This window comes from Phascolarctos cinereus, unplaced genomic scaffold (genome assembly GCF_003287225.1).
Source record: "Phascolarctos cinereus isolate Bilbo 61053 unplaced genomic scaffold, phaCin_HiC Scaffold_4;HRSCAF=312, whole genome shotgun sequence".
NCBI lineage: Eukaryota > Metazoa > Chordata > Mammalia > Diprotodontia > Phascolarctidae > Phascolarctos > Phascolarctos cinereus.
The window spans coordinates 359145989-359170133 of NW_027555847.1; the positions used below are offsets into that span (position 1 = coordinate 359145989).

Consider the following 24145-nt stretch of genomic DNA (forward strand, 5'->3'; position numbering starts at 1 on the left):
TTGTGTAAGGATCTTTAGTCAGTCGCCTTTGAACTGAAATGGTGGCGTCTGAATTGAGCTGCTGTGTATTGGAGCGAGTTGGGGAACAGAAAAGGCGCGTGTGCACTGTGGGTATGAACTGAGGGTAGATGAGTGAGTGTGTACGTGTGCTGCAACTTTAAGAAAAAGGTCGGGGTGGTGGGTGGATTGAGGTTGGGGAGGAGGGAGGGAAGGGGTGTGGGGAGGAGTCCTGATGTAAGAATGCTAATGAGAGGCTCCCCTCCAACCCCCCGCCAACCCCCCACCCTACCCGCTCGAAATACAAACCCGTTCTCGCAGCTCCATGTGTGGTAACAGGCTCCTCCGCTACCACACTATTTAAACAGAGGATATGTATCAAGGAACAAGGGAGAATCAATGAGATCAAACGGGAGACAGATGCTCCGTCAATTACAATCACTTGGACAAGTTTAACTTTTTTTTTTGCAAGCATTCTTTCAAAATCAACCTCAACTACGTCCAAAAAAAGAAGTCACCTCTGGGCAAAATAGTATGTAGGAGGAAAGAGAAATATCTATATAACATATTACAGGGTCATAGATATAAACTTCAAAAAAAACCTGGTGACATTCAGAGAAGGGCCCTTTTTTCCCGTCACTTGACGGTAGAAGTGGAATTCTGTTTTCTTAGGGCACCCAAGGGGGCGCAGGGACTAAGGAGATAGAGGAAAGGGAAAGGGAGAAGGAGGAGGGTGGTGGGAAGAAGAAAGACTAAGGTGAGTAGAAGAAGTTGCACTTCAGCGCAATGCCATCCTTTTTGTTACTCAGTTTCTCTTCTTGCGCTGTGCTCAGTTGGGCGCTCCTGGCAAGCGGCGGCAGCAGCAGCGGAAACCCAGGCGGCGGGATCCCTGTGGTGGAAGAGACGCAGAAGATTGAGGTTCTGGTGCTTCTACCCAAGGACAATGCTTACATGTTCTCCTTGGACAGGGTCAAACCGGCCATCGAGTACGCGCTGCGTAGCGTGGAGGAAAATGGAACTAGGCGACAGCTGCTTCCACAGGGCTACAGCTTCCAGGTGGACTATCAGGACTCACATTGCGGCAATCAGGCACTCTTCAGTTTAGTTGATCGAGTGGCAGTGGCCGGAGGTCTAAACCAGACTTGATCCTGGGCCCCGTCTGCGAATATGCGGCAGCACCTGTGGCCCGGCTGGCGTCGCACTGGGACCTGCCCATGCTGTCTGCTGGAGCTCTTGCCGCCGGCTTCAAGCATAAAGAGAGCGAGTTCTCGCACCTTACCCGTGTCGCACCCGCCTACGCCAAGATGGGAGAGATGATGCTCGCCTTGTTCCGGCATCACCAGTGGAGCCGAGCTGCCCTGATCTACAGTGATGACAAGCTGGAGCGGAACTGTTACTTCACCCTGGAGGGGGTCCATGAGGTCTTCAGGAGGAGGGTTTGCACACATCCGCCTACAGCTTCGACGAGACCAAAGCCCTAGACGCTGAAGAGATCGTGCGCTACATCCAGGCCAGTGAGAGGGGTGAGCTAGCCCTCTCCCATCCCGCCTCCCAACCCTTTCTATTCTACTCCCTGAACGTTGTAAGGACACCCCAACTTTTTCCCACTTTCCCTGGCGTTGGGGATGTGGAAAGGGGTGAGAGGAATGGAGAAAGGCAAGTGTAACTGCAGAAGTCCAAGCACTTTCAGCTTGGGGACGAACTTTTTCCACTGGCCCATGTATCAGCTTCCCCACCTCCTTGGTAGAGGACGAGGGAACGTGTAAGGGCATAGAGGGGAGGAGGTAGGGAGATAGGAAGGAAATCTATTCTCTCTCCTTCCCTAGGTCTGGGGAGGGGAGGAGAGAAGTGAAAAGACTGGAGGGTTTTCCGGTCTGGTTCTGACTACTTCTCTTGGCTTTCTCCTTTCCCTTCCTCTCCCTTATAGTTTGTGCAGTGTTTGATTAGCTTTTCTAATGCCCCGTTTTAAGTGCCCCCCCATGCTTGTCATGCTGTTGTCCCATTTCCCTTACTCTTCCGGTTACTATTCTATTTCCTTTAAAAAGCTCTATTGTATTGATTTTTCCTCATTCATCTCCTGGGTCCTCCTCCCTTCTCCCACCCCCAGCCTCCTTGTAAATACGTTTCCAGGGTTTACACTCAAAATGCGTCCTGCGTCCTGGTAGCTATCTACATCCCTTTTAGATTCCTGAGTGTTTCCATCCCCAAAGCTCCCAAATAGGGGCAGCTTCAGGCCCCGTGCTTGCTGGAGAATCACTCGGAGTTTGAAGCTTGTATCCACGTGGTTCCAACCGTAATAATAATTTGCTTCTTAAAAAATACAGTAAATGCCGAAATAGGCAAGAGGTGGGAAATGGTTTGCGTGAGGTTGGTAGCTGCGAGTGAGAAAAGAAGGGAGTTAAATTTCCTATCCACTAAATTTCAGGGCAGTCAGTGAGATTTCCCAGGGAAATCAGGCAGGGTGCCTAACCATATCTGGATAAGGGCGCAATGCGCCAAGGGGATGCCGTCAGCTAGTTCCAGAATGCTACCTCTCCGCCCTCCCCTTACGCCATTGTGCCTGGAATGTAGGTGGTGAAATCTTGGTACTCGCAGCCCTGGGAACGAGACACGTGAGATTCAGGCACTCTAGAGGTGCGTGAGCTGGCAGACCGATTTACCGGGGTGGAAAGGGCTGTTCCGCGCACCTGACGGCTTGGCTTGGGGAGCGTAGGCGGACAAGTAAGCACAGGCGCGTGGCCTGGAGAAGTCTCTGGCCAAATCTCCATACTTTGTCACCCAGAATCCGAAACAGGTGGGAGGGTTGCGAGAGCCGGAGGCGGCAGTTTTAGCGGTGCAGTTTTTCAGCTTAATGTAGGTGCTGGGCAGATGGGCCCCCTAGTCTAGGTGGAAGAAGGGGAGGTTCTGCGATTGCGAAATACGTGCCCAAAATCAAGCTTTTCCATGCACTTCTGTCCAGGGCCTGCCTAGCGCTGCCCCGGGTTATTGACGTATGGAGTTAAGTGAACGCTTAAGCCTTTACGGTATAGCATTGAGATACATACATATATGTACAATACATACATACACATACACACATTTACATATCTCACACACACACCCATTTAGCCAGGACCATGGGCCGACAGTCTCTTGGTCTGCACAAACCTCAGGCTTTCCAGATTACTCGGGATTTTTTTTTTTGCTCTGTTGCTTATAGAATAGGCATTCGGATCGAACTGCTTACAACACATTTCCTACCGGCCACACCCAGGACGTGAAAATAAACCCCTCCCCCTCTTTTCCCCACCCAGACAGGGCAGATCTCTCTCATAGCCGCATGTAGACCCAGCGTCGGGATGGGCAGTAGAGTGCTGTAGGAATAAATATGAAATCTACAGGCAGAGAGCTCTGAGCATCAGCCGAAGTGTAACTCTTCCCTCGCCGCCTGACTAGTATGAGCGGCGCCAAGCTGAACACTAGAGAGGTCAGGGAAAGGACAGATGCGTGCGTCGGACTGTCTGCGTGGATGTCAGTTGCTGGCAATGCTGACCCTCTCCGGGCTGCTGCCCAAGTTTACCTCAGATTCTCGAAATAGGCATGATTTTTTTGCCGTACAAAGGTGGGCTTTGGATGCCCCAGCAGGGCCTACTGGGGGAGTGGGAATCTCTGCGGAACATTTCCAATCACATGCGAGTAGTATAGTTCCCACTTTTAAATGCAGGTAGTAAGGGCTAGCTACCCACTTGTCCCCCTTTCTCTAGGCTCTCTGCTCTGAATCGCTGTGGCTTGGGAGCAGCTGAAGTTTTCAGTTTTAGTTAAGTGTTTCAAAAGGCTGGGGGAAAGCAGGGATAGGCAGAATAAAAGAAGATAGTGTGCTCACTGGCACATTGAAGAAGAAGCTTCCATCCTTTATTTTGTTTCCTTGGGTTTTCTCTCTATAAGAGGAAAAATGTAGTTTATTGCTTAAGATTCTAATACAAAAATGCATATTTAAATGTGGGGGCAACATGCCTGATGATTGTGGATGATTTAATGAAAGAAAAAAGGGGGGGAGTTAAAGCTCCTAACTTGAGAGATTTTGGAACACAAGAAAAAAAGTCATTAAAACACACACACACACACACACACACACACACTTACACACTATGAAAAAACAAGACACACCAGGTCCCCTTTTCCATGTGCTTCTTCCCTCTTCCCTCTCCCCCAAGGGGTTAAACAGAAACACAGGCTTTGTGCCTGGCACATAGTAGGTACTTAATAAAGCCTTGTTGGTTGGCTGATGGAACTATTTATTTGTTTTCAAAGAAAAGTCTACATATACAGAGGAAGTACTATTAAAATGTTAAGGGTAATTACTTTTCAGATTTTCATAGCATCTTTTAAAAATGTTTTCTGTAATAATAATGTAAGCAGAACATACAATGTTTAAGGTTAGCAAACAGTGTATCACCTCTTAAATCTTTAGGTCTTTAAAGATTTTATCCTAATTTTAAAGATGAGGAAAGTGAGACTTAGAGAGGTAGTGATTTGGACAATGTCACACAGAGTCAGAGGCAGCTTGACTCTCCATAGCAGCTTGATTACTGTTTGTGATATCAATTTATTTTCAAAACGGATATTTTTGGCTATAACTCTTAATGTACATAAGTTGACAGACTTCTTCGAAAAAACAAAAACTGTGTATGGCCTTATATATGTGGCACTATACAAAGAGAACCACAGACACACTGGTTTTCCACATTAGAAGCTTATAGCCTGATGCAAGAAATAAAGTGAACTCTGTCTTACTCCTTAAGGCAGTATAGAAAATAAATGAAGACATAAACATTCAAATAATATTTTTAAAACATTGGTAGTTACACAATATACAAATTAAAACTGACTCCCCTAAAAAGCTGCTGAGAAGCATGTTGGGGTGAGTCAGCCGGTTTTGAAGCCCACCTGGGACACATAGAAGCTCTGCATTTCTGGTCAAGTCCCTTAACCTTTCAGAGCTCAAATTCAGCTTTCAAATGGATATAATATACCATGTAACTCATAAGATTGTTGTAAGGAAAATATTATTCAAACCTTAAAGTACCATATAAGTGTGAGTTATTGCTTTAAATATTCAGTAAAGAAAAAAATAGCTCAAAGCTACTGTACTCCTACACCCATATATTTTGACATGTAATGAATGAATTTTTGTGTAATCTGTTTTTGACATTTAATTCTCTTCAGCAAGCATTTATTAAGTTTTTACTTATGCAAGAGACTTTTTTAGGCTCTGGGTATACAAAGCCAAAAGAAAAAACAGTTCTTTCCCTTAAGAGACTTTCAGTGGCAGAAGATAATTTGAGGACTGAGAGTACTAAAACCTAGAGGGATTAGGAAAGATTTGCTCTAAGAGGACGTATTAAACTGAGTGTTGAATAAAAAGTACAAATATAATAGGCAGAGGTGAAGAGGGAGTTCATTTCATACTTAGGGACAAGGCTATTTGAAGGCATGGAGGTAATGCATAGATTGCCAGATTCTGAGAACAAGTGACTCATCTTGTCTGAAAAGGTGAATGATATGAAGTATGCCTGAAAAGTAGATAGACAAATCAAAGTCTGAGCAAAGGGAATTCAAGTTTTTTTTAAAGGTACACCCAGTAAGACCTAATTCTAGAGTTATTCTGCTTGAGTTAGCTATTACCACCCTAGAACTAACTGAATATTATTGGTTTCATTATTCATAAGGGGATTAATCTGTGCAATTCATGATTAGGCCTAGATAAGTTAAGAATTTAAAGCAGCAGATGCATGATTTCTTTATTAAACAATCTGAGATAAAGAATCCATTGGTTGGTCTGCCATATTTCCAAGCAAAGGACTCAAGATAAGTACAAATTAACTAACATGTATCAGAGCTAAAACAAAGAGCTATTTGTACCCTGGCTGAGTGAAGTATGTTCTAAAATCCTTTGGAGAACACAATACCTTCTGAACAAGCGAAAAATGCTAACATACTTGAAGACCTACTATTTGCCTGTACAAAGCACAATATTTTCTATTTAGTTTGCAAATAGTATGCCTCTTTTTTGGGGGGGGGAATAGAAACAACCCTAAGCTACTTTCTTTTTATTAAGTATAATCTACATATGCATCTTGTACTGTTGTGTGATTCATTCATCTGTATGCATATGCAATACTGTGTTTACATGTGAATAATGTTGAAGAGGCTGCAGAACATCAGTCTAGTAGCCCAAAAGCCTGGAGTTGTGCTGAAATTAAACCTTTGAAGCATGTGCAGCTCCCTTTGGGTTATACATGGGTGAAAGTATTATTTCCCACCTATTTTCCTTCCTCCGGAAGCAGCTACACCACTGATCTAGCATTACTGTTTTACTACCCCATTAGCCACATGTAACATCTGCCTTTCTCTTAGGGGCTCAGTAGTGGCTCCTGTGTATCAGCTTATGGCCCTTTTCTATGCTACCTTTCACATAGTTGTAGAAAAGTGTTGGAACCACAAGCCATATGAGTTTCAAAAGAGGATATGGGAAGAGGGGAAAAGGAGGAACACATAGAACTTCACAAGCTCTCCAGCACAGGAGAGGAGAGTGTAGTAAGTAGGAGCTGACTATAGCTAAAATCCTTGTAAGATGCAAAAGTATCAGAGAACAAGATCTCAGATATACAGACTCAATCTTATTCTTAATTAATACTATTTTATCAAAAATACATTTCAGTAAATTAATTGGTGGAATAATTGGAAAGAAAGAAAAAGTCTGTGTTCACTGAGGGCTATACAGGACCACAAGAAATCTCCAACCTGGCACTTCCTAGCATTCCTGCATGGAAACTGTGTAAGAGAATTATTAGCATCATAAAAAGTCTCCTGGGAAGGAGATTCCTCAACTTTCCTTAGTGCTCAAGTTTCAGTGTTTCATTCTTTAAATGTTTCTTCTAACGCAAATCTAAAGTCTGTGTATTGAAATGTAATACCATTTTTTTTCTCGGAACACAGAGTTTATGAGATAAGTTTTGACAGCTGATTCTTTTTTTTTATGCTGATGGGGGAAAGGAAGCCAACTGAAATCTGAAATTCTTATCTAAGTCAGCTGTTTCAGCCTTCTCCTCAACTAACCCTTCCCCCTAATTTCCAACAGCTGCCCAAAGGGAAAGAAATGCACTGGCTTGTGTTATACTCTCTCCCCTTCCATAAGTGGATCGATGAGAGGAAGACCTGAAATAAGGGATCCAAATGACATGAATAACAAAGAGTGAGTTGGAGTTGTAGAACTCCTTAATAAGGTATTATGACATGTAGCTCTTCATTCCAGATGGATACATTAGTCATATCTCAGAGTCATCAAAAACCCAATTCCATGGTACATCCCTTTAAGAGTTTTATCCCCTTTGTAATAACAAGTGTCAGACTTGGTGCCATAACACACTGAGCTCACATGTATGATAAAGTAAATATCAGTCAGCTTAACTAGCCTTGCAACTGCTGAGGCAGGATTTTGCATGGTAAGTTTTAAGTTTGTTTTGCATCTTTCAGTGCCCACGCTACTATAAGAGACACATACTTCTTTCATCGTTGGCATCACTTGTGATAGACATCTCTAGAAAGTTTTTTGCTTACTTTAGTGAATACTGTGGAACATTAAATGATTTATCCAGGGCAAACAAAAGTAGAGATTTGTCTATTACTTAACTCTTCTGTCAATATTGGTCAAACAAACATAGACTGATCAAATTGTCACTTTACTTGAAAAAGATCCTGACAACTAATATTGACATAGCTCTTTAAGCTTCACTAAGCAAGCACTTCCCTTACAGCGTCTTGAGAGGTAGATAGTTCAAATGTTATTATCACCATTTTATATATGAGGAAGCTGAGCCTCAGAGTGCTTAAAGGAATTGTCCATAATCATATAGCATTGGCCAGTAATGGACCCACTTCTCCTGACTCCAGGACCAGTGCTATTTTTACCCACCACACTGCCTCACTTTAGATTATGTTACTCTTCTGTAGCTGGCTACAGTATTCTGGAAATACTTAGATAATGCCTTTTAATGTAAAAGTGTGGGCCCAAATTGAATCTCAGGTAACAGATCCAATATAAAATAAACACCTCCTGTATGTCTTAAAGGAGTCCCAAAATAATGTTTTCACATTCAATCTGTGAGGTAAACTTTTATTTTCTCTTTGAAAAATGTTTAATTTTTCAGAAAAGATTTTTACAACTCAAATAATGAAGATACACTTAATTTATTATTACTGTTATTAAGATATTTATATTATTTTATTGATACGCAGTTTTTCCCCCATTGAGTAGTATTAGGTAAATCTATCAGTTTGTACTTAATATTTTCAAGGACAACTTCTTATTGAGGTTTTTCATTTTTTCTCATCAGTTGTGATCATGTGTGCCAACAGCAATACAGTCCGGAATATCATGTTAGCTGCTCACCGGCAAGGAATGACCAACGGGGCCTATGCTTTCTTCAATATTGAACTCTTCAACAGCTCTTCATATGGTAATTCTGGTTTTTGTTCACTCCTTTTGACCAGCATGTTGAATTTTTCTTTTTCATTCTGATTTTAATATAGTCACTTTACGATTTTTAAGGCTATCACTACATTCACTAGCATTTTAAATTTCCATGTGTGAAGAATTCAGTGTGAGCAAAAAGATAATATAGAATTTAGGTGTTAAGCATTTTAAAACTTATCCCCCCAAAAGTTCATAGAATTCATGAAGGGAAGGAAAAAGTGTTAGAAATGATCTAGAGAAATTAATAGAACAGCATAGCTTGTAGGATTTACAGATAAAAAGGCCCATGTTTTCCAGCCTCCTCCAAGTTTGATTCAGGAACTAGGTTCACAGAGATTAAAGGATATCTGGACACACAGTTATACAATTATCCCTTCCACATCTCAGTTTTCCCCATTGCAGTTTCAATATATCATGGGTCAGCAAAAGAAATTAAATAGGAATTTTTTCAGGAGTTTTGTGGAAGCTGCAGATGACACAAAAAAAATTTCGAAACTCGGTAATACATCTTATATATACATACACATATGTATATATACACACATATACACATATATGTATATATTATTGTATAATATAGCCTATGACCAAATACTTAACCCAAATTTTACAGTAAGGTACTGGAAACAAACACCTTGTAAAAGGAAAAAGAAAAATGTTCAGACTTCTTTTCTGGTACAGAGGGAGGGCCAAAAATTTTATGTGGATTTTCCAGGTCATGGGGCATCACACCCCTAAGACCCACAATGTGAAAGGGATACCTGTAGAGGTAAGAGTTAAACTCAGATCCTCTCATTTCAAATCTAGTGCCTTTGGCCCTCCAAGCTGCAAAGAGAACCCTAGTGGGCCGTCCCATTCTGTGTCCTCAAATGCTACAGCTTGGTTTCTTAAAAATGCAACCCTTCTAGAACTTAGTAAATGATTTTGAAGAATTCTGAAAAATTCATCACCCTGGAGTCAGCCTGATGATGAATCTCTGTGAATTTACTTAGGCAGTTCCTTTGACAATAGGCATACGGTCTGTCACCTTGCCAGTCCATGAATGCTTCCAACTTGATAGAACCTGGCAGGGAATCAGAATAGAACTTCAGTGAGTGTATTATGAATATATTGGTAATAATAGATTAAAAAAGTGGAGGCATATGGGAGGTAGCATGTCTTTTTTCTTTCTTTTTTTTAGGCAGTTGGGGTTAAGTGACTTGCCCACGGTCACACAGCTAGTAAGTGTCAAGTGTCTGAGGCCGGATTTGAGCTCAGGTCCTCCTGACTTCAGGGCCAGTGCTCTATCCACTGCACCACCTAGCTGCCCCTAGCATGTCTTACTAATCCAGAAATTCAGCACAAAATTTCTGTTTTGCAGACTGCAAAGCTTGTAGCTCAGGTAATTTTTTTGTAGTACCTTCCTAATTATTTTCATTCAGGCTCTTTTTCTTCAGTTTCTCATTTTAATTTTCAAAATTGTTGACTCAGTTATTAAAATATTGGCACTTTTTTTGGTAAAAAAACTGTTCTTATGATGATCAATCTTTTATGTTTACTTTGATCATAATGTTGAATTGTCTAAAAGGGAGGTTATTTTACATGTAATTTAGCTTGAAGGCTGAGTTTTGCTTCTAGGCCTCTGGACCAAGAAATTTGAAATTTATATGGCCTTTCCTTTTCACTTGTTTTCTTGGGGTTGATATAATAAATTTTTGAATAGTTTAAAGACTCTTAGAATCTTGTCACTGTCGCCTTTAGTACATCCCAAGATAATTGGAACACTGTTCCATGATCAGAAGATAGGAAAAAAAAAGAGATGTATTCTAGGCAGGCAATGCAAAAGTTTATGGAGAGGTAATTAATTTAGGCCAAAGTCACTGTGTGAGTCTTTAAAGAGACAATTCTGAAAGTTTCTGCCTTGAGGGGAAAAAAAAAAGAAGTAGCCATGAAATAGGTATAATCATTTGCTCTGGCAGTAAAAGACCCCCAATAAGTTAATATTTGAAATTGATTTTTTTCTAATGTTAGAGCCATAGTCAGTGGTCATCATTACTAATCATTAGATAGGTTATAGAACAATAGAATTAGAGATCATCTACTTGAATTCCCTCACTTTATGGAAAAGGAAATTATGGCCTAGAGTAGGTTAAATGACATCCTTAAGAAAATACACATAATAAGGATTGGAGCTTTAATGTGAAGTCAGGTCTTTGATCACTCAATCAATGACCAGCATTTATTAAGCACCTACTATATGTCAGGCACTGTGCTATGCACAAGGAATACAAAGACAACAGTGAAGCAGTCCTTGACCTCAAGGATCATACATTCTATAAAAGGAGACAACATATACATGTATGGGCTTCTCAAAATAAATGCAAGGTGATTTGAAGACAAGGGAGGACACTAGCAGCTGGAGGTGGTTAAGAAAGGTTTCATGTCCAAAGTGGCACATGAACTGAGTCTTAAAAGAAATTAGGGATTTTTTTTTAATTAAGTACCAGTCAAGCATTTATTAAGCACCAATCAATAAGCATTTATTAAGCATCTATTATGTGTTGGGCATGGTGCCAAGTGCTAAGGATACAAAGAAAGTCAAAAGACAGTCCCTGGTTTCAAGGAGTTCACAGTCTAATAAGAGAAAAAACTGGCTATACTGCTTCCCTTCCTCTTCCTTCCCCTCCTGCCCAATTTAATAGTATTTTCTCCAGTTACATGTAAAGATAGTTTTCAACATTTTCAACATTCACTTTTATAAGATTTTGAGCTCCAAATTTTTTCTCCCTCCTTCCTTCTCCTCCCCCTTCCCCAGGACAGCAAGGAATCTGATATAGGTTGTACATGTACAATCATATTAAAAATATTTCCATGTTAGTTATGTTGTAAAAGAAAAATCAGAACAAAAGGGAAGAAGCATGAAAAAGAAAAAAATGTGAAAATAGTATGCTTCAATCTGCATTCAGACTCTGTAGTTCTTTATCTGGGTGTGGAGAGCATTTTCCATCATGAGTCTTTTGGAAATGACTTAGATCATTGTATTGTTAAGAAGAGCTAAATGTATCAGAGTTGATTCTTGATGTTACTCTGCACAGTGTTCTGGTTCTGCTCATTTCACCCAGCATCAGTTTATGTAAGTCTTTGCAGGTTTTTTTTTTGAAATCTACCTGCTCATCATTTCTTATAGCACAGTAGTATTCCATTACATTCAAATATCACAACTTGTTCAGCTATTCTCCAATTGATGGACATCCCCTCAATTTCCAATTCTTTGCCACTGCAAAAAGAGCTGCTATAAATATTTTTGTATATGTGAATCCTTTTCCCTTTTTTAAATGATCTTTTTGAGCTACAGACCTAGTAGTAGTACTGCTGGATCAAAGGGTTTACACAGTTTTATAGTCCTTTGGGCATAGTTCCAAATTGTTCTCCAGAATGGTTGGATCAGTTCACAACTTCACCAGCAATGCATTAGTGTTCCAGTTTTCCCACATCTTCTCCAACATTTATCAATTTCCTTTTCTGTCATGTTAGCCCCTCTTATAGGTGTGAGGTGATACCTCAGAGTTGTTTTAATGTGCATTTGTCTAATCAGTAGTGATTTAGAGGATTTTTCATATGCCTATTGATAGCTTTAATTTCTTCATCTGAAAACCATTCATATCTTTTGACCATTTATCAATTGGGGAATGATTTGCATTCTTATAAATTTGACTTAATTCTCTATATATGTGAGAAATGAGGTCTTTATCAGAAGTACTGGCTGTAAAAATTGTTTCCCAGCTTTCTGCTTTCCTTCTAATCTTGGTTGTATTGTTTTTGTTTGTGCAAAACCCTTTTAATTTAATGTCATCAAAATTATCCATTTTGTATTTTATAATGTTCTCTATCTTTTATTTAGCCATAAACTCTTCCTTTATCCATAGATCTGAAAGGTAAACTATGTGTTACTCTCCTTTGACTGAATCCAAAATTCACAGAATAAATCCTTTATGAAGGGAATTTGTTCTGTGGAGTTTGGATTCAGTCAAAGAGCCACACTTGAAGATCTAGAGGGCCACATGTGGCCTTGAAGCCACAGGTTCACCACCCCTGATTTAAGCTATTCCACTGATCCACCATTCTATTTCTTAGCCAGTACCAAATAGTTTTGATGATTGTCTCTTTATAATATAGTTTTAGATCTGGTCCATTTAGTCCACCTTCCTTTGCATTTTTTTTTCATTAATTCCCTTCATATTCTTGACCTTTTTGTTCCTCCAGATGAATTTTGTTATTTTTTTTTAGCTCTATAAAATAATTTTTTGGTACTTTGATTGGTATGGCACTGAATAAATAAATTAATTTAGGCAGAATTGTCATTTTTATTATAATAGCTCAGCCTACCCATGAGCAATTAATATTTTGCCAGTTTTTTAGACCTGACTTTGTGTGAAAAGTGTTGTGTAATTGTGTTCATATAGTTCCTGGATTTGTCTTGGCGGGAAGACTTCCAAATATTTTGTATTATCCACAGTTATTTTAAATGGAATTTCTCTTTCTCATGCTGCTGGGCTTTGTTGGTAATATCTGTATCTATATATCTATATCTGTATGTGTAAATGCTGATGATTCATGTGGGTTTATTTTGTATCCTGCAACTTTGCTAAAGTTGCTAATTATTTCAAATAGTTTTTTAGTTGATTTTCTAGGATTCTCTAAGTATACCATCCTCATCTGCAAATAGTGATAGTTTTGTTTTCTGCTTGCCTATTCTAATTCCTTCAATTTCTTTTTTTTTTCTCTTACTGCTAAAGCTAACATTTTTAGTACTATATTGAATAATAGCGGTGGGCATTCTTGTTTCACCCCTGATCTTATTGGGAAAGCTTCTAACTTATCCCCATTACATATAATGCTTGCTGATGGTTTTATATAAATATATACATATATATATATATATATATATATATACATATACACACACACACACACACATATACATATACTAGTTATCATTTTAAAGAAAACTCCATTTATTCTTATGCTCTCTAGTGTTTTTTTTTAATAGGAATGGGTGCTGTATTTTGTCAAAAGCTTTTCCTGCATCTATTGAGATAATAATGATTTCTGTTTTGTTATTGATAAGGTCAATTATGCTGATAGTTTTCCTAATATCGAACCACCCCTTCATTCCTGGTATAAATCCCACCTGGACATAGTGTATTATCCTCATGATAAATTGCTGTAATCTCTTTGCTTATATTTGTGTATAAAAAGAATTTGGTAGGATTCCTTCACCTATTTTTTCCAAATAATTTATATAGTATTGGAATTAATTGTTCTTTAAATGTTTGGTAGAATTCACTTGTAAATCCATCTGCCCCTGGAGATTTTTTCTTAGGGAGTTTGTTGATGGCTTGTTCAATTTCTTTTTCTAAAATGGGCTTAAGTATTTTATTTCCTCTTCTGTTAATATATGCAATTTATATTTCTGTAAATATTCATATATTTCACTTAGATTGTCAGATTTATTGGCATACAGTTGGGCAAAATAGCTCCTAATTATTTCTTTAATTTCCTCTTCATTGGTGGTGAATTTACCCTTTTCATTTTTGATATTAGTAATTTGGTTTTCTTCTTTTTTAATTAATTTAACCAAAGATTTATCTATTTTATTGGTTTTTTCATAAAACCAGCTCTTAATTTTATTTATTAGCTCAATAATTTTCCTACTTTCAATTTTATTAATCTCTCCTTTGCTTTTCAGAATTTCTAATTTGGTATTTAATTTGGGATTTTTAATTTGTTCTTTTTCTGTCTTTTTTAGTCGCATGCCCAATTCATTGAGCTTCTCTTTCTCTATTTTATTCATGTAAGCATTTAGAGATATAAAATTTTCCCTAAGTACTGCTTTGGCTGCGTCCTACAAATTTTGGTATGTTGTCTCATTTTTGTCATTATCTTTGATGAAATAATTTATTGTTTCTATGATTTGTTATTTGACCCACTCATTCTTTAGGGTTAGATTATTTAGTTTCCAATTACTTTTTAGTTTGTCTTTCCATAACCCTTTATTACATGTAATTTTTATTGCATCATGATCTGAAAAGGATGCATTTAATATTTCTGCCTTTCTGCATTGGATTGTGAGGTTTTTATGCCCTAGTAGATGGTCATTTTTTGTGTAGGTGACAAGTACTACTGAGAAAAAGGTATATTCCTTTCTATCTCCAATCAGTTTTCTCCAAAGGTCTGTAATATCTAACTTTTCTAAAATTCTATTCACCTCCTTATTTTCCTGTTTATTTTGTGGTTAGATTTATATAGTTCTGAGAGGGGAAATTGAGGTTCCCCACTAGTATAATTTTGATGTCTATTTCTTCCTGTAACTCACTTAACTTTTCCTCTAAGAATTTGGATGCTATATCACTTGGCATATATGTTTAGTATTAGTATTACTTTATTGTCTATGGTATCTTTTAGCAAGATGTAGTTTCCTTCCTTGTCTCTTTTAATTAGATCTCTTTGTATTTGCATTATCTGAGATCAGGATTGCTACTCCTGATTTTTTTTTTCATTTCTGCTGAAGCATAATATATTATGCTCCAGCCTTTTACCTTTATTCTTTGTGTATCTCTCTACTTCAGATGTGTTTCTTGTAAATAGCATATTGTAGGGCTCTGGTTTTTAATCCATTCTGCTATCTGCTTCCATTTTATGGGAGAATTCATCCAATTCACATTCACAGTTATGATTACTGTGTATTTCCTTCCATCCTATTTTTCCTCCTGTTTATACTTTTCTCTCTCCTTTCACCTTGTCCCTTTTTTTGCTTCTGACCACTGCCTCCCTCAGTTGGTCCTCCCTTTATCAGCCCCCCTCCCTTTGCTTTCCCCTTTTCCCTTCTATTTCCCTATAGGGTAAGATAAATTTCTATACCTGAGTGTGTATGTTATTCTCTCTTTGAGCCAAATCTGAAGAGATTAACATTCAAACACTGTTCACCCACCCCTCTTCTTTCCCTCTACTGTAATTGGTCTTTTGTGCCTCTTCATGTGGTGTAATTTACCCTATTCTACCTCCCCCTTTCCTTTTTCCGAGTACTATCCTTTTTTTTACCCTTTAATTTTTTTATATCATCACATCAAAGTCAACTTATACTCACACCCTCTGTTGATGTAAACCCCTTATAACTGCCCTTATAAAGATATGGTTCTCAAGAGTTCCAAGTATCAACTTCCCATGTAGGGATGTGAACAGTTTAACCTTATTGAATAACATGGTTTTTTTTTTCATTACTGTTTACCTTTTCATGGTTCTCTTGAGTCCTGTATTTGAAGATTGAATTTTCTATTCAGCCCTGGTCTTTTCATCAGGAAAGTTTGAAAGTCCCCTATTTCATTGAATGTCCATCTTTTCTCCTGAAAGATTATGTTCAATTTTGCTAGGTAGTTAATTCTTGGTTGTGATCCAAGCTCCTTTGCCTTCCAGAATATTATATTCCAAGCTCTCTGATCCTTCAATGTAGAAGCTGATAAGTTCTGTATAATCCTGACTATGGCCCCTTGATATTTGAATTGTTTCTTTCTGGCTAATTGCAGTATTTTTTCTTTGACCTGGGAATTCTGGAATTTGGCTACAATATTCCTGGGAGTTTTTATTTTGGGATCTCTTTCAGGAGGTGATTGGTGGAAACTTTCAATGACTATTTTACCCTCTGGTTCTTGGATATCAGGGCAGTTTTCCTTGATGATTTCTTCAAAGATGCTGCGCAGGCTGTTTTTTGATCATGGTTTTCAGGTAGTTTGATAATTCTTAAATTATCTCTCCTGGATCTGTTTTCCAGGTCAGTTGTTTTTCCAATGAGGTATTTTACATTTTCTTCTATTTTTTTCATTCTTTTGATTTTATTTGACTGATTCTTGATGTCTCATAGAGTCACTAGCTTCCAACTGCTCTATCCTAATTTTTAAGGAATTATTTTCTTCAGTTAACTTTTGTACTTCCTTTTCCATTTGGCTAATTCTGTTTTTTAAGAAGTTTTCTTCGGTGGATTTTTTTTTCAAATTTAGCCAATTATATTTTTTAAGGAATTGTTTTCTTCAGTCAATTTTTGTCTTTCCTTTTCCAAGCCGTTGATTTTCTCTTGTATACCTCTCGTTTCTTTTCCCAAATTTTCTTCTGCCTCTCTTATTTGACTTTTAAAACATTTTATAGGCTCTTCCAAGAAGGCTTTTTGGTCTTGAGACTAATTTATATTCCCCTTTGAGGTTTTGCATATAGGCATTTTGACAACTTGTTCTCTTCTGAGTTCGTGTTTTGATTTTCCCTGTCACCATATAGTCAAGTCTCTTTTTTGTTTCTTGCTCATTTTTAGCTTATTTTGTGGCTTTTAAGGTTGATTTCTGCTATTAGGTCATGGGGCACTTTCCCAAGTTTTTTGTGCCAGGAGTCATGGGCCTGGTCAGTGGCTTTGTGGGCTGGGACCTCAGGTGCTAGTGGCTTGCTTATTGCACTGGGGTGGCCTGAGCTAGGTTGTGCCTGTTGTTTCCTGGGTTCTGGGGCTGGCAGTTTGCCTTCTGTGCTGGGGCTGGAAGCCTAACAGCTGGCCTGCTGTGCCACTGCCCTGCTGACCTTGATTTAACATTGTTTTCAAGGGAAACTGAGGAGAGTGCAGGCAACTTCCTGGCTTCTCTCTGCCATCTTGGCTCCACAGAAATTAGGGATTTTGAGAGACAGAGGTGAGAAGATAATACGTTCCAAGAATGGAGGGATAGCCACTACAAAGTTGTGGAGAATGGAAATGGAATGCTTTTTATGAGCATTGGTAGGAAAGACAGTTTGATTGGATTGTAAGGTAAGTTCATGAAGGAAAGTAATATGTTATAAGATCAGAAAGGTAAGTTGGGGTCAGGTTGTGTAGGGTTTTAAATGCCAAACAGAGGCTTTAATATTTACTCCTAAAGGTAATAGGGGAGCCCTCAGAGCTTATTAAGTAGGGGCATGACATGATCATAACTTTCTTTAAGAAAATCCTTTTGTAGTTATATGAAAGATGAATTAGAGTGCAGAGACATTTGAGGCAGAAAGACTAATTCGAAAGTTTAATTCTTTTGTGAAGGCAAATTAGGCCATCTTTTGCCTCAATTCTTACCTAGCCTCTAAATACTGAATGGGCATTGCCTTAGACAAACTGAGACCTGTGAAAGATCTTAGGTTAAAAAGGCTAAGGTCTGGTCCCATTGTATCTGGGGCCATCTTGACCTATGTCTTGCCACTGGACTCCTATGACTTTGGAGGAGAGGGTAAGACTGATGATTTTGCACAGCTCTGTCTCACTTAAATTCAATTCACTTGCAAGTCAAGACATCACCCTCCCGATGTCATTGGTCCTCTTTGAGAACAAAAGACAAACAATTATAGCAGTATTATAACAGTCCAAGTAAAAAATAATGAGGGCATGAATGATGGTTGTGTAGATGGATAGAAGGGGGAAAATGTGACAGGTATTAAAGAAATAGAATAAACAAGATTCAGTAGTTGACCAGATATGTGGGATAAGAGTGAAGACTTGAGCATAACACCAAAGTTGTGAACCTGGGTAGTTGGAAAGATGATGGTGGTATTAATTAAAATAGGAAAGCTCAGAATAGGAATACGTCTTGGGGGAGGGGTGGATAATGAGGCCTCTTTGGACATTTTAAATTTGAGCTGTGTATGGGACATTCAGTTGGAAATATCCATTGGGCAGTTGTTGATGTATGAGTGAAGAAGAACTCTAGTAGTCATCTCCATATATCAGTGGGATCTGATGAGGTCACCAAGTGGGAGAGTAAAAAGAGAGGAAAAGGGGACCCAGGATAGGACCTTGGAGTACACTGACAGGGAAAGTGAAATGGGTGAATCTAGCAAAGAAGACAGAGGGAGTGATTTTGACAAGTAAGAAGAGAACTAAGAGAGAGCAATGTCAAGGAAGCCCAGAAGAGAATTTATCCAGAACAGATTAGTCAACAGTGTCAAATGTGACAGAAAAAGAGGCATGAAGATTGTGTAAATGACATTGTACTTGACAAGTAAGAGGTGGCTGACAACTTTGGAGATAGTAATTTCAATTGAGTAGTAAGTGTTTTTTTCTTCTACACGAATAATTTAGATGAGGATTGTTGTTTTTAATTCCTTAGTTCAACCAATTTACTGGTATTTCTCCTTTAGCTGGAGTCATGCATACCATATGTACTTCAGGAAAAATAATGTGATAAAATTTAAACATAATATTTAATGTGTTTTTTAAAAAGATCAAAAATGTGGACTATGACATTTTTTTCTTAGAAAAAATCAATCAGAACAAAGTGTGCTATGGTCTCTTTTAAGACTTATTCATTTGTTCATTTATGTGATTACATTTGAAAAATCTTTTTCCTATGAGTTTGCATATACTTATAGAATACTTGATCAGGAAGAGATCTTGAGAATTCTTCTAGCCCAGCATTCATCTACATTGTCTTCTTAGACTATAAATTAAGTGAATGGTTGGATGAAAAATCTTGTCCTTTGGTATTGTCATTTTATAAAGCTATTCTGCTCTCTAGGGACTTAAATGAGTATTATTTAATCATGATAATGATGGAAATATGGTCTATGTCAGTAGTCTCATGATAAATGATTGGGAGGGCTGAAAAATAGGAAAATATTAGAAATTTAAGCAAAATGTTGATAGGATTTCTGAAACACACAAAGCTGGAGCAGAAGCTCTGAAATATACTATGTTTGTAAAGTTACAAATGAGAGCCAGTCACAGTTTGGCTTTGACCTTCTCCCAGGGGCTACTTAAACAGCCTCTAACGTTTTCAAGTGGCAAAAGCCACAGGAAAATTCAGCCAGTCTATGTGAAGGCCCATTAGTGAGCTAGGGCTCACTGTATTCTTTACAACCTGGGCCACTTCAGAGCTTTAGTGGCCTCAGAAGTGTGAATCTAGAATTTCTCAGGGCTGAAGAAAATAATCCTATTCTTGGATGATCCCCCAGGGCTAGCAAAACTCCCAGGCCAGAGAATTTCTGGGCAAATAAGTTTGTTTGGAGCAACCTTGGGATTCATATCTATTTGATAGAAGCCATTCAGATAGTATGGGCTTATCTTCTAAGTAGATTGTAACCTTCAAAGAGAAAAGTCGAGGCCTTCCCTCTGAGATTACCTCCTTTACATGGCCTGTGTCTTATAGGTGCCTGGTTTTTTTTGCTCGTTGCCTCTTCCCTTAGAATGTGAACTCACTGTGGCCAGAAACTTTTTTGCTAATTGCCTTTCTTTGTATCCCTAGAATTTAGTGCAGTGCCTGACAAATGTTTGTTGGTTGGCTGCAGTTTGAGAGACTGGGATTCTAGTAATATTAGTTTTTCCATTCATTAGTTCCATGAACATAGAAAACTCGCTCAACCTTGCTATACCTCAATTTTCTCTCCTTTAAATAAGAGATAATCCTGTATGTCTTGAGGCAGCTAGGTGGGGCAGTGGATAGAGCACTGAGCCTGGAGCCAGGGGCACCTGAGTTCAAATCTGGCTTCTGACACTTACTAGCTGCAAGACCTTGGGCAAGTCACTTAACCTCTGTTTGCCTCAGTTTCCTCAACTGTAAAATTGGAATAATAACAACACTTTACCTGGCAGGGTTGTTGTGAAGATCAAATGAGATAACATTTGTAAAGCACTTAGCACGGTGTGGTTTGTCAGTCTCCAAAGCTTTAATTCTGCCTGGTGGGAATTTGTTTACTTTTAAGCCAATTAAATTCACTAAACATTTATTTAGCACCCACTGTGTGACAAACGTTAGGCTGCATACTGGGGATACAAGGGCAAAGGTACTTCCACAAGAAACCTCCTTTCCCTAGTGAACGTAAAACATGTCTACAGACGTATCCTGTCTCTCTGTGTCTGGTACTGAGAACAGTGCTGGACACATAGTAGGGGCTCAGCAAATACTTCCTGACCAGATGATTGATATCTAAGTAAATACAAGGTAATATCAGGAACAAAAGAGTATAGACGACCAGATGAATTAGGAAAGGCTTCACCTATGTGGTCATAACTGGGATCAACCTTAAAGTAAGCTATTAATTCTGTGAGATGGGGCTGATGTCATGAGTACAACTGAGTGTTGGGGATGTCCTGCGGAAAAGGTCCAGAAGCAGAAGGGTGGCGTACTCCATTAGAGTCACAACATGCAGGTCAGTTTGCTGGAATTTAGAGCATTTGAGGTAAGTAATATGAAATAAGTCTGGAAAAGTGGGTAAGAGCAAGATTGTGGAGAGCTTTAAAAAATGCCAGGCTGAGGAGTGTTTATTTTATCCTCAAAGCAGGGGGGGAGACACTGAACATTTTTGAGCAAAGGAGCAAAGTGGTTAGGGCCTTTTTCTTAGGAATATTAATTTGGCAGCTGTGTGGAAAATAAATTGAGAGGGGAAGAATGTGGAAGCAGGGGAGCTGGCTGGGACATAGGCTATTGCAAAAGTATGATCAGGAGGTGATAGGAGACTGAATTAAAGTAATGTCTGAGTGGAGACATGTTGTGGAGATAGATGGGACAAGATTTGGCAAGTGACTGAATATAGAGGGTGAGAGAGGGAAGTGTGCAAACTTCAGTTACTAGAAGCAAAATGGATGAATGAATAAATGAATGAAAACAAAATTTATTTAATATTTACTATGTACTAAGCCCTGTGTGAAGAGCTTTGGATATAAGTAGAAAAGCCAGACAGTCCCTGCTCACAAAACTCAACTTCTAAAAGTAGGAAACAATACATCATACAGTTTCAGTTACAATTCAAATGGAAAGACTCAGGGAATTTTAGAAGGTGCTGCATCACAATATACGCTCAAGTCCCTGACTATAAAGGCAGGGATTGGAGTAGAGAGACAGACTGGGAGCCAAGTGGTGGATGCTTTGAGAAAGGAAGGAGAATGAACTGAATTGAAGGTTGGTAGATGCCTGCAGCCAGGATCTGGATTGAGTTGTATAAGTAGATGGAACGAAGAGAGGATGCTCAGTGATGCGGCAGTTAGAGAGTCTGTAAGCAACTGCAAAGAACAAGGAGTAAATATATTCCTCCTCCTCCTCATCTAATGTCTCAAGAAGTATGAGAGAAGGTGTACCTAATGCTAGAGAAAGTGGCCAGGGGCACAGTTTCTTTCCATTATCCAAATACAATTATTTTTCTTATTTCTTTCAGCTATTTGCAGCTCTCAGACCAAATTGTCCATAACAATGAATAATTATAAAAATAAATTGGCTAAAAAGAGATGACAATAAGAAAATAAAAATGAAAACTTAAATCAGTTGTTCAGGTAGCAGTATGGATTCATCAATTTCACACATTAGTTCAACACTTAAGAATACTGAGATGAGTCAATTTCATTGTGCGTTTTGCTCTGTATTTTCTCAATAAAACAATCCTGTCACTACCTTGAAATAGTAAAATAGTTGATATCATTGTGCTAAGCCTATGAAAATTTCATGGATTTGGGGGGCTTTCAGATATAAATTTGATATGGTTATAAAGGATAGCACCCCCACTCAATTCAATTTTAAAAAAAAAGTAGCTACTATGTTCAAGATAGTATGCTAAAGATTGGGAAATAAGGATGAAAATGAAGACTTTTTTTCCTGCAAAAAGCTTATAGTTTAATGAATGTAGAAGGATAATGTATATATCCATGCACATTTGATGCAAGATAAAATTTGATAAGGGCAAAGAAAGGTAGGATGTAGATAAAGTCTCATATTAAACAAGAGGCAGAGAGCACTTTCACCTGGGAGCACCAGGAAAGGGTTTATGAAGGAGTTAGCACCTAAGTGGAGCCTTGACAGAAGAGAAAAGGTTCAACAGGTGAAGATGTAGAGGGAATTCATTCCAAGTACAGGGAATAGCCCATGTTACTATGTGAAGACAGGGAGAGTGCAGAATAAGAATGGGAAATATGGTTAGAACATAAAGTGTGTAAAGAGGAGTCAAGTTAAATAAGGCTGAAAACTTAGATTGGATTCAGAGTGTAACCAGGTCAAGGAGTTTGTGTTTTATCGTAGAGGTCAAACAGAAGAGCCACAGAAAGTTTTTCATTAGATGACATAGCCAGACAGATGCATGTGTGAAGGATAAATAAGAAAAGGGAAGAGACTGAAGTCAGGTAGATCCATTAGGAAATCGTTACAATATATAATGAGGATATGAATTCGGGTAGGGTCAGTATAAAGGATGGATGAGAAATATTATGGAAGTCGAACAAATGAGATTTGGCGGTAGTAAGGGAGTAAGGAATTCAACTAAATTCAATAAACATTTAGTAAACATCTACAATGTACTATGACAGGCACAAGACAAAGAAGCAAAACATAACGTGTCTTCAAAGTCCTTAATTTCTATGAACCAGCTGAGGTTGGTATGATATATGAATAAAACATGTATACCAAAAAAACATGCTTATGTCAGTAGGGTATCTATAATAACTTGTATACCAATACATAAATGTAAAGTAATTTCAGGGAGGAGAAAACTAATGACCAGTGGTAGGGGCCAGGCTTCTTATACCAGATAGTATCTGAGCTGAATCTTGAAGTCCATAGATTCTAAGACATAGAAGTAAAGAGAGGGTACATTCTAGGAATGGGGAATAATATCTATGCAAAGACATGTTGAATTGGAAGGGAAATAGCTAGGAGGCAAGTGTGGCTGGAACACAAAGGGTGTTAAGGAAAATTAACATGAAGTAAACCTAGAAATGTTGGTGGAGGTTAAGACAATTGACAGGAATACAAGCATTGGGAGGAGGGCAGTTTCAGGGATGATAAGTTCAGTTTTGGATATGTTGAATTTGAGGTGCTAGGGGTACATTGAGATGTGGATGCTTACTACGCAACTGAAAATAAAGGGTAAGTGGTCTGGGGAGTCATTAGAGCTATATCTATCTCTGTATCTATTTCACATATGTATATATACATATATATGTGTGTATGTGTGTGTGTATATATATGTGTGTGTGTGCGTGTATATATATATTGAGAGAGAGAGAGAGAGAGAGAGAGAGAGAGAGAGAGAGGATCCATTTGCATAATGGTGATAATGGAAGCAATGGGAGGGGATGAAATTAACAATCGAGATAGTATCCAGTGAAGAGAAGTGGGCTAGACATCGTACCTAGAAGGTAGGAAGAATGAGAATAAGAAGACCCAGGAAAAGAGACTGAGATGAAATTATGTGACATGCAGGGAGAACTAAGTGTAGGCAGTGTCATAAAAGGAGAATGTGGAAAGATTATCAAGAAGGACAGGGCACTTTGTCAAGAATGTCAAATGTTGCCGAAGGTTCAAGGGGGATGAGGAATACAAAAGTACCATTCTTTGCATCTGGCACTTAAAAGATCATTATAGAGCCTTGGCAGGACAGATAACTCTTTTACCAAGAGTTAAGGGACGACTCTGCTGTCTGTGAAACATTGAGTATATTACATATGAATCTCCATACCTCAAACCAAACCAAGTCATATCAATAAATCTGTGTTGTGCCCCAGCTAATATCCAGCTTCATCCATAGGTGAAGGCATTTCAGGCTTCTCAACATTTTGGCTTTTCTATGGCTGAGTGGATTGGTACAGGCCCTAAATATTAGTCATTCATGCCCATCTGT

The 24145-nt window shown here is 38.6% G+C and overlaps 1 protein-coding gene across 1 annotated transcript in view; it reads left to right on the forward strand.

Moving 5' to 3' along the window:
- The first annotated feature begins 293 nt into the window (after positions 1-293).
- The window catches only part of NPR3 (natriuretic peptide receptor 3), a 78703-nt gene continuing 54851 nt past the window's right edge, over positions 294-24145 (forward strand). The window contains 4 exon segments of the mRNA XM_020995348.2: positions 294-1126; positions 1129-1422; positions 1425-1520; positions 8373-8495. Of these exon segments, the coding sequence (XP_020851007.1) occupies positions 784-1126; positions 1129-1422; positions 1425-1520; positions 8373-8495 (856 nt within the window). The 5' untranslated portion in view covers positions 294-783.